Source organism: Triticum urartu, chromosome 1A (assembly GCF_056163025.1).
Source record: "Triticum urartu cultivar PI428250 chromosome 1A, HENAU_Tu73, whole genome shotgun sequence".
Lineage (NCBI taxonomy): Eukaryota > Viridiplantae > Streptophyta > Magnoliopsida > Poales > Poaceae > Triticum > Triticum urartu.
Genome location: NC_141873.1, coordinates 451,312,804 through 451,327,883, shown reverse-complemented (window position 1 = coordinate 451,327,883; position 15,080 = coordinate 451,312,804). Strand labels below are relative to the sequence as shown.

At 40.4% G+C, this 15,080-nt stretch overlaps 1 protein-coding gene across 1 annotated transcript; it reads right to left on the bottom strand.

Moving 5' to 3' along the window:
• Nucleotides 1-3,274: 3,274 nt before the first annotated feature.
• Nucleotides 3,275-14,808, bottom strand: SPL7 (squamosa promoter binding protein-like 7). The gene is made up of 10 exons (XM_048682858.2): nucleotides 14,057-14,808; nucleotides 12,431-12,603; nucleotides 9,779-10,032; nucleotides 9,563-9,637; nucleotides 9,359-9,466; nucleotides 8,118-8,235; nucleotides 7,297-7,432; nucleotides 6,280-6,454; nucleotides 4,396-4,956; nucleotides 3,275-3,763 (listed from the first exon to the last, which is right to left on the bottom strand). Exons 1-10 carry the CDS (start codon nucleotides 14,701-14,703, stop codon nucleotides 3,431-3,433), a joined length of 2,580 nt encoding a protein of 859 aa, XP_048538815.2. The 5' UTR covers nucleotides 14,704-14,808; the 3' UTR covers nucleotides 3,275-3,430.
• Nucleotides 14,809-15,080: the final 272 nt, after the last annotated feature.

The window sequence follows — 15,080 nt, the reverse complement described above, 5'->3', positions numbered from 1 at the left end:
AAATTTTAACTCAAACATTGAAACATTGCTCGAGGTACAAAAATCACAAAATTGACACTGAATAGTACACAGCATAAGGTGGGCTTTAGATTTGGCCCATTATTACATTAATGCTAAATTTGTCATTTTTGTATCTCGCGCAATGTTTCGAATTTTTATTTGATTTTTTGTGACAACATAGACCGATGTTATGTCAATGTGCTACATTTGTTTCAGATTTTTTGAACAGTTTTGAACGTGTTGCGGCATCCGGTGCACCAGCAGCACCACAAGCACCAGGTGCACCAGATACTTTTCCCATTTTTTGTATACATATACTCCCTCCGTTCCAAATTACTCGTCGTAGAAATGGATGTGTCTAGAACTAAAATACATCTAGATACATCCATACCTGCGACAAGTAATTCGGAACGGAGGGAGTATAAAATAATTTTTATACATGTTTAATATTTTTCAAATACATATTTTTGAATATTTTTTCATATATGTGTTAAACATTTTTCAAATACATTTCAAACATTCTTTCGAATGATACAAAATATTTTATTAAACTATGAGAACTTCTTTTACATTGTGTAGATATTTTTTAAATGTCAAAAAAGTATTTTAAAAATGTATACACATTTTTAACAATGCAAAGTACATTTTTTGAATGGTCTGGAACATTTTTTGTCTTGAATTACTCGACTTTTTTTTTACACTGCATTACATTTTCCAAAATTGTCGCGTGAACATTTTCTAAACGTCATGAAATTTTTTCTTGAATGCTATCAATATTTTCTTAAATTATATTGTGTTAACATTTTTGAAATTTGCGATGAACATTTTAAAGAATCTTAAGCACATTAAATTTTCTGGAATAGTATTTCTAATATTTTTAAAATATAAACAAAAAAATTAAAAAGAACAAAAAAATTATTAATGCCGAGTTAGGTTGGCCACCTGTCATTTTAAAGAATTTTAAGCATCATCTGTCTTGCATAAAGCGAGACATATCACCAGGTGTCATTGGGTGGGTGATATGTGGGTCAGGGTCCTGCAGGCCTGACCCATGTGATCAAAGAAATCCAGAGTTACAGTTAAAAAAACCCGAAGTAAATTAATATTCAAATTAAAAGTAGACAACTATGTTTATGTTTCAAACCCAAGCTGCAATCCTGGACGGGTGAAGTGTGGAATCATTTTCATTGCCTTCGTGTAGAGAACTAGCAAAAGCATCATGCGGATGTCTTTTCTGGCGAATTTTTGCAGAAAACTAAAATGCTTGTTGATGTTCATCCACGCAAAAAATCAGATTTTTTTATTCCACTTATATTATTTTGTAAAATTTATGCGTTTGTGCTCGGGATTAGCGTAACACTTCCTTTTCTGAATCAGGAATGTGCCTGCAAGCATCGTTTGCATACAAAACAGCACATTGCGTCTCTGCAATTGTCAATTCAAGATGATGGCACTAACATCCATTGCATGATGATGTAATTCTTCGAGGCTTGATATTGTAAGGTGCTAAGTATTTTCTCCATTTCAGATTACTTGAAATTATATTTATCCTAAGTCAATTTGTTTAATGTTGATCAAATATAAAAGAACATGCTAATAACTAAAATATTAAATATATGGATTATAAAAATATAGTTTATGACAAATCTAATAAAGCTAATTTGGTATTGTAGATGTTAATATATTGTTCTATGTACTTGGTTAAACTTAAGGTCCTCTTTGGATTGCAGAAATTCTGTATAAATTTGTAGACTCTAACCCTTTGGATTCTTCCCAAGGATTGGTGGCACGTAAATTCCCACAGAATGGATTCATTTGCCTCAATTTCATAGAAATTTGAACATCTGGTCCAACCACTTGGACTCAATCGCGTTGGACCAAGGTGATTTTCCTCTATTCCATCCAAACAACTATTCATATAGTTCTCCTGTGTTTGTAAACCCATGTTTTGTACTATTCCCGTGTTTCACAATTCTACAATGTAAAGAAGACCTATGTAAGTTTGAACCAAAAACAATCTTCACAAAAAAAAAAAACTTAAAGACAAAGCTAGAACTTAACATACTCCCACCATTCCAATGAATAAGGCACACACACATCCCCAAATTCAATTTTGACCATAAATTGAACCAACACTACATATTTTTGTGACTTGAAAATTATACTATTGAAAAGTTCTTTTGTTCAATGGTATAATATTTATCACATATAACCAACATTTGATAGGTCTAAATTATCATCAAAGTTGAAATGTGGGATGCGCCTTCATTGGAATGGAGTAATATGAAACAGAGAGGTACTCTTCAGATCATATTCACGCCCCAAATCAGATGAATCTTCTTACTCAGGATTTGGGAAAATGTAAGTTGGATTCCTCCAAGATTCCTACTTGTCGCGAACAAAAAATATAAAACTGAGACCCAATCTTTTTTTTTTTGAAATGAAGGCATAAGATTTGCCTCATCAATTAAATAAGAAGAGAATAGATTTTAGAGTTTTACAATACCCACAAATACGGCATAGCAATTACTCGCCCATAAAAATATCTCCTAATTTCTTTGCGCCCGCAGTCACCCAAAGCTTGGCCTCATGGACAATGGCAGTGACGAAACACCCGTGCATTACTTTCATTCCAAATGGTCCAGGAGACAAGCATGGTGAGAGAGGCCAAAGCTTGCCGATTGGGGTTGCGATTGTCGGTTCTCTTGTCCCACCATTCGTAGACGGATTCATCCGTGTGCCACTCGGATGTATCTATGTGCGCGAGACCAAGCCTCTCAATGAGAGACTTCCATATCCGAATTGTAAAGCGGCACTTGAAGAAAATGTGGGCATCCGTTTCGTGCTCCCTATTGCAAAGTTTGCAGAGGCCACAATTTGGCCAACCTCGTCGCTGTAAACGATCGGCGGTCCAAATCCTATCTTGTATTGCCAATCACGCAAAAAAATTAACCTTTGGAGGTGCCCATGCCTTCCAAACCATACGGTCCAAGGGGGAAATAGTCAAGCCTAAGAATTGAGCCTTGTACGGGGAAAGAGTCAAGCCTAAGAATTGAGCCTTGTACGCAGTGGCTGCCGTGTATATCCCGTCGTTTCGCGTGCTTTCAGAAGATGGTATCTTCAGTTTGCTCATGAAGGTGGACATCATTCAGGAGAATCCAAAGAGTGAAAAATTCCCAGATGTGGGCTGCGGTTACAACCACGACTCGGAGCAATCCTATCAAACCCTCTGATACACCAGGTGGTTCGGAACTGCATGCACATATGCCCATAGTTTCTGTCAAAAAGATGCAAGTTTGCATTGTCCACTGGAAAAGGTATTTTATCCTTGATACACACAATCTATGAGTCAACACAACGGTATACACATGGCACAGGGGAAAGCAACAACAAGTCAAGAAAGTCAACAAGTCAAGAAAGTTAATCTAATCTAACATCCACTATGGTGCCATGGTGGGCAGTCGCTAAACAAGTACCTCTTTACTGGAGCTGCAAGCACCCCTACTCTATGTGGGTGGAACACGGCAACACAGGCCGTGAAACACAATATAGCAGCCACTGCCACAGTTGCGACAAGTCGCGTTCTCATCATACCACTTGGAAAAGGAGCAACCAAGGCGGGATTAAGCCATCTAGCATTCATCTCAGGGGCGCGGCACTGCCTGTGTGACACAGCTTCATTAGTCACAAGCGGCACACTTACTTCCTCTTCACACTCGGCATTGGTTGAGGGCAAACAGAAATCATCACTGGCAGTGACATTCTGCAAAAAGATTACAAAACATCGTTGTAATTCAGTTAGCCATATGCAAAATGACTGAATGATGATGCCACTCCAAAAGGTTACAGATAAACGTGATACTGATGCTCCTAAGCTTACATTTTCATAAAGACAAACATCCTCTGCCATGACAACCCTAGGACCAACTCAATGTTGACACATAATTTGTAAAACTAATTCTACATGAGAACAGAATGGTTCCAGATTTAAGTGCTTTCAAACTAAAAACGATTATCTTCTTAAACAATCAACATAGACAGATGGAAGCTAAAATAACCAAAATACCACTATACATAGATGTTTATCTAAGAACCGTGGCCAGTATCACGATTTCCCCTGATTTTCTGTACTACTGACCATGAATTGCATGCTTGTAGCACGCAATGGTAATGAGCTGATGATTACTTTTTCAGAAGAAAAGAAGAAATTCTCAATAAAACGCACAACTGAAAATTCAAAATAATGTTATCAATTGAACTTGCTCTGCTTATCCAAAACTTGCAACTGATTTAATGTAAAAAAAAGCATAAACATGCAGAGATTCTTGCATTAGCTGAGTTCGAGAAGAATATTTAGCGTGGAATTAATAGGGCTTGCACCACAATAGCACTTACTTCTTTACCAAGTGGCACAGAAGTGCCCAAGCTTGGCTGGTCTGAAACGCTATCACCACACCACCTTGTTTGAAGCTGTGTTTTTTCGTTGTGTTTAGCTCTCTGATCAACAATGATTCGAGCATGTCTTATATACCCAACAAATGCTGTGACATGATGTTCCAACCGCCCACTTTCCAGGTTAGAAAGAATCTCAGAGCCTATGATGTTGTCCGATGACTTCACAATCATTTCAAGAACATTGGTAAAATTGTTTTGTATCAAGAACTCCAACACACATATCCATCTCTCAACATTTGTTTTACTCAGTAATTTTTTAAATTCATCTGGAGAAGGCTTCTTTATTAACCACCCAATCTCTATCAGGAATCCTGACATTGCAGTTTGTTGAAGCTTCCAATGCTCACAAGGATCAGAAGTAATACCAGGGAACTCTCCATTTGCACTCTTGAACTTGGAAGAACCACAAAGAGCATCTTGTATCCTCTCTAGTTCGAAACACAACTGTTTGCTACAGAAAAGGATAGGGACAAAATTTGATAGCCCAAACACGTTTTCCACCTGTAGAAGGAAAAAAAACTGAAAATATAGAACTGCAATCGACGATCATATATAACTACAGAAAGTGTCGAAGAATGACAACATAAGCTGAACTGTCACGCAGTTAGATAAATGGTAATTGCTATTCTTGCAACAGTGAACCATTTTGGAACCCCTTAAATATTACAAATATAGCATAAATAATGGGTTTATTGTCGTCTTTTGCTATGTTATTTCAAGGTGTAAATTTTGGCTCTTCTTTAAGGCAGCGTTTCAGCTCCTGTGAAGCATATGCTCCTAAATGAACAGTAAAATTGTTTAAAATGCTATAAAAATTCAAACAACACTGTTTTTATTTACAATATACCTGTATGTCTTTTATCGGCTTGCAAAGTTTCATGGACATATTTTGTGCCCTGGACAAAAAAAACAAAAACTGGTGCTCTACAAAAGCGAATTTTTTTTTCGCACAGGCCACAAAACTCATCTTTTTTCCATGAAAATTAATATGCACACATAGGACACAGCAGGACATGTATATACTTTTTCAGATTTGTTTGACATTAAGGGCATCATCATTTGTTTCACACCAGGAGCATATGCTCTTGGGTGCTGATGTGAATATCCGGTTTTATACACCTATACTTTTAGCGCCAATAACAATAGTAGCTCACTAGCCAGTTTTGTTATGCCAAACAAGAATACATTATCTTTGCTGAAATTGTTCCAAATACAAATGCCATATTGATGCTGTGTATCTTTATCACAGGAGAAATTAAGCATGAACCATAAATCCCCACTATGCACTTGCTTCCTATAGTTTTCAATCGTCAAGTACTTTGTGATGCAAGTCTGTTTTGCCCGTGTTTTCTGCAAAGGGCACATATGATCTTACTATTGTACAGAAACTTGCAATTATTGTCCAGCTTCTATGACATTAGTTTTCACTTCTTGAAGTGCACAAACCAAAGTTGGTGAATATGAACCGAAGTGCCCCAAAGCCCTGTGTGCGATGTAGAGCAGCTAATGTCTCTTTGAGTATTGATGCCTTATTTGAGGAATCAGTTCAACATCACACTGTTTGGAAGGGATGGCTTAAGCTTAAGCCTAAGCAGGGTTTTCTATTAATTGGTACAACTGTCAGGCTGGTCATGGCTAAGAATTTAAAAGTATAGCTTAAGTTCGTACACACTAATAACTATCTACATAGGACTGACAAATCATAACCGAACTAATATCAAACACATGCAACCTAGATGGATGCCACTAGAAAAGATTAGTTAATATGCACCAGACTCTAAAGTATGGAGGAATTCGATTGGTTTTGTCGCAAACTTCACTTACTTCCACAAAACCAGGTCCATGAGTATCCGGCTTTGTTTGAGTGATGTTTATCCGGAAAACTTCGTGGTGAGAATCAAATGTAGAAGCACCATTTTTCACGCAACCAAAGGTTTCACGAGACGTTAGACGGCAACAATCATGCTTCAAGTACTCTCCATCAAACGATAGAAGTGATCTGCCATGAGAAACATAAATTGAATGGTGATTCAAGCACCCATAGAGCATTGTGAACCACACACAAATTCATAAGAAGTGTTCATCTATGAAGCTTATAAGGAACTGTCTCATGTGGATTCACTTCATGCACAAATTTAGTGTTGGAACCAGGAAAACTAAATCCACAAACGAGCACTTAAGATGCATAAAGTATAACAATAGAAGGGCATCGATCATAAACCAGAGTGTTCTCCCGATGATCAACAATTATCAAAAGAGATAAATGACAATTTTTTTACTTGGACGCTAAAGCTATTTCATGCAGAAATTGTGCGTGCCGAGACAGTTTGTGCCTGAAACTAACAAAACAAAACAAAAATGCATACTGAAGCCACACTACACTCACATTCACTTAGTTATTCCTCCAAGTGACAGGAATAGGCTAAAATCCAGGAATGGTTCATTTAATAACTTGACCAACTAAACAAGATCACTTAATAAAAATATAAAACACGAGGTTATGGGGAAACAGTGCATATTTACTTTAGTACTCCCTCCGTCCGAAAATACTTGTCATCAAAATGGATAAAAAGAGATGTATCTAGAACTAATATACGTCTAGATACATCCCCTTTTATTTATTTTGATGACAAGTATTTCCGGACAGAGGGAGTAGAAGCTAAGATCAAACTTTACCGCGGAGACTCTGGAAAGCCCACATCACAAATTTGTGACAATAGACACTAAGGTTAGAAAATAATACATACAGCAGAAGTTTCAAACAAGAAATGTTGTACCGCAATATACATGGTAGAAAAACAGCCAGCAGAAATCACCACAACGTCCAAGGGCATATTATACCTGAATTTAGGCTGATCAAGAGAACTTCCACAAAGGAGTAGTTCAATAGGCTTTCCTGCTTCAAACCATGTTGGATGAACACAATGGATCCTGGGGGCTTGTACCTCTAATCTGGTACTCATCAATGTTGCTCCATCTTTAGTACAGATATTAAAAATCCTCGGTTAATAATCAGATACTTTTGTCATGAAAAGTTTAAAACAGAAGATGTAATAATATATAAGTTTAAATGGCAATAGTTCCCGCATTAACTGGGAAATGCTCAAATCTTTGAACAGTTCATGATTATAGATTAAAACTGCGCACGTAAGCGGAATGGGAGTATGTTAAGGATCCTTGCATCAAACAATTGAAAACAAAGGGGTTATCTTCTCATGAGAAAATTCTTCTGGACAGATACATAATTCAAAGGCTCTACAGCATATAGTAGGCTAGTAGCACATGCAAATAGTGCAACTCCCTCCGTTCCTGAACACATGTCATTCCAAAGTCAAATTTTGTTCCTGGATACATGTCATTTTAATATTTCAAGATAACCTTACACCAATTTTCCATTGCATATCCATCTTTGGCTATTTCCAATCATTTATTAATATGGACTAGAGTAACACACATCTTTCATATGTGATAAGTTGTCCAATAAAGGGGGTGATGCAATCTTTTCTGCATACATCTTTGTTGCAGAGTAAATTCCTAAAACAGTATGCATTCAGCAAAGGAGGGACTACATAGTTGTGTACGAACAATATAGTTCAAGAATGATATACAAATATTACTATACTTGAAATATGTCATGGAATTGAAAAGTACATGGCACACACCTTTCAATACTTGAAATATTGTGTTATTGGCATGAACAAAAAAGGCCCCTTTGCCCAATAGAAGACTGCTCGGAGCATTTACCAAGTTTCTGACAAGATTTGCTGTATCTTCTGATAACTGCCAAGAGAAATGCAGATATGAATTGCGGGCACTCAATGATATGTTGAAGAAAGCTAAAAAGGTTATGATATAATTTCACGGCAAATCCAGCAAAATCCTTTTGAAGTGGACTCCCATAAGTGGTAAAAATTGACTTGCACAAGCCATAGAGACATCAATTCTGGACTGGTGGTAGTACTACAGTTATCAGTTCGCATAAGTTACACAGTACAAAATGATATTTTAAAAACCAGGCTGTGTTTGATAGCAAAGTACTCCTTCTGTAAAGAAATATAAGAGCGTTTAGATCACTACTTTAGATCACTAAAGTAGTGATCTAAACGCTCTTATATTTCTTTACGGAGGGAGTATTTTTTAAGTATTTGAGGAATACTACAATTTTAATTACTGTGACCTGTTTGGCTACCAATACTAGAGTATTCTCAAAATCAGAGTATTTTCTCTCTAATAAAAAGAACCCTGGGCCTCTTCTTTTTTTAAAAAAAAAAAGCAGGCGAGTAAACGACTTGCCTCGCCATTGGCAATAACTCACACGTCGTTATCCCTTTTTGAAGCTGTTTCCACGCTGCCGTGCCGTTACCCCTCTTTCTGGTCAATCCACTCAGCTCCGCTCGTGGAGGGATTGACGACTAGTTCGACGCAGCTAGCCTAGGCCCAGCTCTCCATGGCTCAATCCCAAGGGAGCATCCTTATTGGTAATATACAAGCCTTGTGCTTGGGCGTTCAGTTTATGCATAGCCATTTAATTAGTTTATGCTTGGCCGTTCTTCGTGGATGTGTATGATAAATAAGTGTGCCCTACATGCAATGGCTAGCTAGCTTAAAATGTCCGTGTTTGCAACAGCTAACAGCTAGCCATAATTTTTACATCGCTGCTCACAGCTCTAGCCAGACAGGTCCTATGTATTATCGATACTCCAAAATACTTCGATATGTAAAAACCGTGGTATCTCATATCATCATGCTAAAATACTGTAGTTTTTCGATACTTTGTTTTTTACAACACTTTGCTGCCAAACACAGCCTAAGTCTTGATAGTTTGTCTTTATTTGGATGTGTGCAAAAATCTTCATTCAGTTTGAAGTAATTGATGATTTTGTTTTAGCATAAACATCCATACCTTGTCCCACATATGTTGTGGCATTGCAATAAATACAGTTAAAATTGTACAACCAGGACGAATGTAGCCCTCCAATTCAACAGGCATGCTAGACAACCACTCAAATATCTGCATATTTCAAATGTACCACTGACTGAGAACAATTTCTTTGACATGAAAATATCATCCAGTGTTAGAAACTTAAAGCCATGGCCAATTACATACTTGGTTACGTAGACGCCGAGGAAACTCTGCGGGATTCCAGTCGTACAACTTGAACGAAATGCGTCCTGTGGGGCACTAGAATGGTGATACAACATTATCATGACAATTACAGAGGGAGAGAGGGAGGGAGGGGGAAAGTCTCACCAAACTAAAAATAATAACGCATAATGATCACACTAAATTAAACAAACAAATTTGTATGGGAAAAAAACTCACTGAGGATGAATAAGCACTCTTGCTGTCATGCACCGGAGAATTCGTAAGTTTAGCATTTTCCTGTTTTGCACCAAGGCAGGCTTCAGCAGAAGCTGCAAAAGTCAGTATGCTTTTACTTCGGTCATTTTGCAAGCTGAGTTGTGTACAAGTTGGAGAACTAAGGGCATCTTCAGATCCCACCGGTGTTTCTCTGTCTAAAACTTTGTTGCTAAGAACAGTCTCAAGCATGTCACAGCTAGCGCCATCTATATTCTCTGTATATCAAAAGATTAACAAAGATGTTCCAGATTAGACAGCAAATATTTACAGAGTACACAAAAAGGAACATTAGAAGAAAGGGAGCTGGACATTAACAGATGCATTTTAAAAGTACCCCACCAAACAAGCATATAAAGATAATGCTCATACTGGAGCTCAATTTGGGTCAAACTTAGAATTCCAACAAATATGTAGATGCTCTAAACAAATGGCTAGAGGGTGTTTAACTTGTTTTATTTCACTTAGGAGTGTTCTTTTTTTATTGCTACAAACTAAACCTTGTCTACGTTGAAGTGAGGCTATTGATTTGTTGAGAAACGACTTTCAAATTTATGAAATGGTTTATTTATTTATGCTGATATGAGGATAAACACCACCAGAAAATTATGTCATGGTGAGGGAGGAGACTTGGGTAGAAGAACTGAAGAAGGGCTGCTTGATGGTAACATCAAGTGCCTGCTTCATTATAGATGGGTCTCCCCCTAAAGTATCTAATCTCAATCGTGTACCTAAGTAATACAACTATTCTCAGATTCACTAACAATAGGATAATAGGATACATATCCACACTTAGTTGAAGCTGATTAGGGCCAGCTGCCGACACTTTCTTCATGCTGCCGGCTGCCACCTAAGTTAGGCCTAACCCTCCACTCCTCCTGGATAAGCAGCTCATTCTCGAGTGCAAAATGATAGCTAGGGCTCAAGTTAAGACTGTACAAGTAGAATTCCTCTGGTTTACCGAGTTTGCTGAGCTTGCTGCAATGTTCTTAGTTCCTACGGACTTGATGCCATGTTGACAAAATTCAATGTAGCTTGCTAAAGGTTTGAACCAGTATTTGTTCATCCCTAGCTGAAATCCCTGATACCCCCCGCGTTCATGGGATGCAGAGATTCTGACTAGATGAGTAAGCTGATGTTTCAAAGACCATTGTGTGGGTGTGGTAACAGTGCCAAGCTATTGCCTAATTTTGAGCTTGTTACTGAGGGCCAGGCCAAGGCCCACTGCGGAGGGCTTGGCTTGAGCACTAAATGAAGGACCATCTGGCCTGGTTTTGGACTGAGCCACTGAGGCACAAGCACATCTGCAGGTTTGAGTTTGGAGGAAGTTGTGTGCATGGGAAACGACTAGACATGCAGTGTCCCATGGTGGATCACCACGATTGCTGGAAGCCTGGAACATGAGTGGCCACCGCCTTTTGATGAGCAGATACCGCTGCTGCTGGTTACAGGCTCAGTGCTGCAGTTCTATCTGATGGCGTTGAATAGGAAATAGCTGTCGAATACGGTGCTATGGTTGGTGCAGCCAGCACAGAAGCAATGGCTCAAGTCCATGTATTTTCTCCACATGCAAGCTGTCCCCACTGTTGCTCTTGTCTGTAACGCCACGCTGTTGGCACCGAACTGATACCATCTTGACTACCGCACTGAGGAAGAAGGGCTCAGGAAAAGGACTGGATCTGGACTGCAATGAAGAACCTAGAGAGAGACTAGATTATTTCCTTCATGTTCCTTCACATTGCATAATGATAATATAACATATGGCTGGCGGCTTCCTTGTATAGAAACTCATCACTCGCTTCCTAGCAATAGGATTATCCTTATTTGGTTGGCTAGGTCCAGTTGTACCCCTTAGCCCACATCCCTAATATGCACCCGAGGAAGTGTTGAATGTAATCCATCCACGTCTGCATATCAAGGCTGCAAACTCCGCATAAGCGCTTAAAGGTAAGGTGGCCCTTTAAGTTGGATGTAACAACTAAATTCTTGCTTTTTGTTGGTTGGGTGTTATGAATTTGTTTGAAGTGGTAAAAGATGTTGGCCTTGAGTTTCTGGTGGTGAAACTTTGTGAAGAACCCAGTTTCCTGCCTATAAGATGCTCTTGTCGCAAAAGTTCACAAAAATTGCGATGTTTCCTTGTTCTCGTCTTCTGCTAGAAGGTTTCAAGTTGCATAAAGAATATTGATGTTCACATCCGTGGAAGGAACTGATTTACTCCGATGTCAATTGCAACAATAAAGGAATGTAACCTATGAATAACATGTATCCAAAACAAATACTGAGCCACAATGGATTTAGTAATAAACTTTTCCCTGGTATTACATAATTCTGGTCAATAGTCATATCTATAGGAAAACCCTGCGCCTTCTACTTGAAATGTAAAATCTTCTACCAGAGCGAATAGATAAAATAAGTTTGGGAAACTTGATTGTTCTTTGTAGGCTATCTAAGAGACAACTTACGCTTTATGCACATAAATAATCGCTTTAGCATGTTATGGAAAGCTTGTAACAGAGCAACTACAACAAGATTTAAAGTTAACATGGTAAGATGGCTAAATATGCAAAAGAAATGGATTTTGCCTGACAAAACTGGAAAAGTTATTTTTGGTCCTACCTTCTCTTATTTCACCGCTGCCGCTACCATCAGCTGACAAATCCAATTGTTCATCTATCTCTTTCTCCAATGTGCCTTTTGAATCAGGTTTCCTTCGTCTTCTTTTGTTGTGCCTCTCCAGCTTTCTTCTACAACTCCTTTTGTCTTCATCAAAATCTAATAATATATGGAATCTGCAACAGAAGTATGTTCAGAGAGAGAGAGAGAAAGAAAGACAGACAGAGAGAGATTATAGCACACCAAAGTAAACTATTACTACAATCTACAAATCAGCAAGAACAGCATAAACAGCCAGCACAATTGTTAGACTGGACATAAGAATAATCAATAATAGATTGTCCGGGGAAGTAATCATCTTAAGTATTAAAGACTAATAATTTTTAAACAGTTGCTAAAAATAAATGAAAAAAAAACTTGAAAGGGGTGTGCAAACATAAGCAAGGATGTATGCATTTGCACTATTTGTACGCATTTGCACTATTTTGATAAAAGTGGCCAACAACATCATGCTGAAACCACATACAGTACTCATAAAATAAGCTGTATTACAATTATAACTAAATGTTATTTGCTTGCAAAGTTTAATGACATTTTACAAAAATGAAGAGATTCACAACCATGTGTGCCTACCAGTGAACCCCAGGAAAGTTCTCGACCATTTACAACATACTAACTCCCGAACCACCTCCTGGTGGAGTTGTGGGCGTATGACTCCACCCACCAGTGCTTAAATCCTAGCACCCGCATTTTCGCTCACGCTTATGTGCTTTAGTGGGAACTTCATGGGATGGCGGATGTATTCCGGCCTCCACTAATTCTAGGCATGTGCTTGGAGACGCACACACATGTGGCGTGCGCGTGCGTGTGTGCATGGTGTAAGCGTGTGTTTGTGTGTCTACCATGTCATAGGAAAAAAATATGATACTCCCTCTGATTCATATTAATTGATCTAAAGCGGCGTTACTAAAGCAGCGTCAATTAATATGGATCGGATCGGAGGGAGTATTAACTCTACTTGAAAATAGAATTCATCAATTCACTAGAAATATCACATGAGTCCCGACAAATCCTAGATAAGTTTTGCCAGGATGACGGAACCCTGGGTCCAAACAAAAAATCTATAAGTGACATATCTTTAACAGTGGCATTGCTTTCAAATGAACCTGCATTTCAATGCAGGGGGCTCATACGTCAAATATTGCATGTCACCGCACTAGTACAGCCTACTAGAAGGGGAAAATTCCTCTAGCATGGTAGGCTGATCGGTTTTCACACAATTAGTCCATTACACCTACAAAATTGTGCTGCAAAATGTCTTCTTGAGATAAATTTAAGGCAAATAAAATACAATTACTGTATAAATCTTGAAGAAGCTTCCAACAAATCAACCACGACAGCATGCCTGAGGAACTCTACTCCAAAAATTAAAAATGCAGAGTTTGTACCGGTCCTTAACATACAATCGACAGCTTGAATGAAGGAAATTGGAAATAATGATCCAACATCCAGTCTTATCGAAGAACTATAACTTAGTGAGGCGATCATTTCACGTATTTAATTTAGTATCCTATACTGATCACAGTGGAACTTGTATTCAGCAACTAACAAGGGGCGAATGTGGCTTACTTGCCGCACTGCTGGCAGTAGCGCTTCTGGACGCCGTCGATCATGACGGCAGAAGAATGGGCGCAACGCAGACACACCCGGTGCCGCTTGTGGTACCCTTTCAGCTCCTGTATATCCGCCTCACAACCCGGCACTTGGCACCTCATTTCTGCTGCTCCCCCGCGGCCAGCCACTCCACTGCCACCACCAGCACCACCAGTTTTGACTACAGCCCCGCTGCTACCCCGGCTGGCAGCCCTGGGCTTCTTCCTCGGGCCGGCAAGCGCCTCCGCGGCAACCTCCTCGACCTCCGCGGCGGCCGCCATCTCATCCAACTCGGGGCACGCGCAGGGCACAATCCCCGCGAGGTAGTTCGGGCACACCAGCCGCGGGTCGCGCTTCCTGACGCCGCGTCTGCTTGTCCCGGCCTCAACAGGCGGAGACGGCGGCGGTGGCGCCGGCTCCGCCTCCACTGGCTGCGGCGGAGGCGGGGCGGGGAGCAGCGCCGCCTCGGCAGTGGGATCGCCCTCGATCCCGAGGGGGTCATCCCACGGGAGGAGCAGGGAATCGTCTTCCGGGATGGTGAAGTCAAGGAGGTTGTCCCAGTCCCAGACGGGCTCCCCCGCATCGGCCGCCGCGCCGCCCCCGCCGGAGTCGGAGACGTCCATTTCCTAGGAATTGGAAACCCCGCCCACGAGCGCCAAGCCCTAACCCCAAAAAAGCACGCGCGATCGGCTCCCGCGACGCGGGGTCTCGTTCGCGGTTCCGCGGAGGCGTCGAACGTGGGGATGGGGGGGGGGGGGGGGGGGGGGGAGGAGGAGGGGGAGGCGGCCGGCGAGGCGACGAGGGCGAGCGAATTGGTCGTCTCGTCGGGGGAGGAGGTAGTAATGGTTGGTGAGCGGCGTAGGACGGCCGGGGCCAGGCGCGCTACTGCTGGCGCGTGGGGCCCTCGCGTTCGGCGTGCGGTTGGTGACGGCGTGACGCCGTGACGGAGACTGCGCGGGCGCTGGCGCAGTGCGGGGTTTGGCGAGTGGGCGAACCTTGA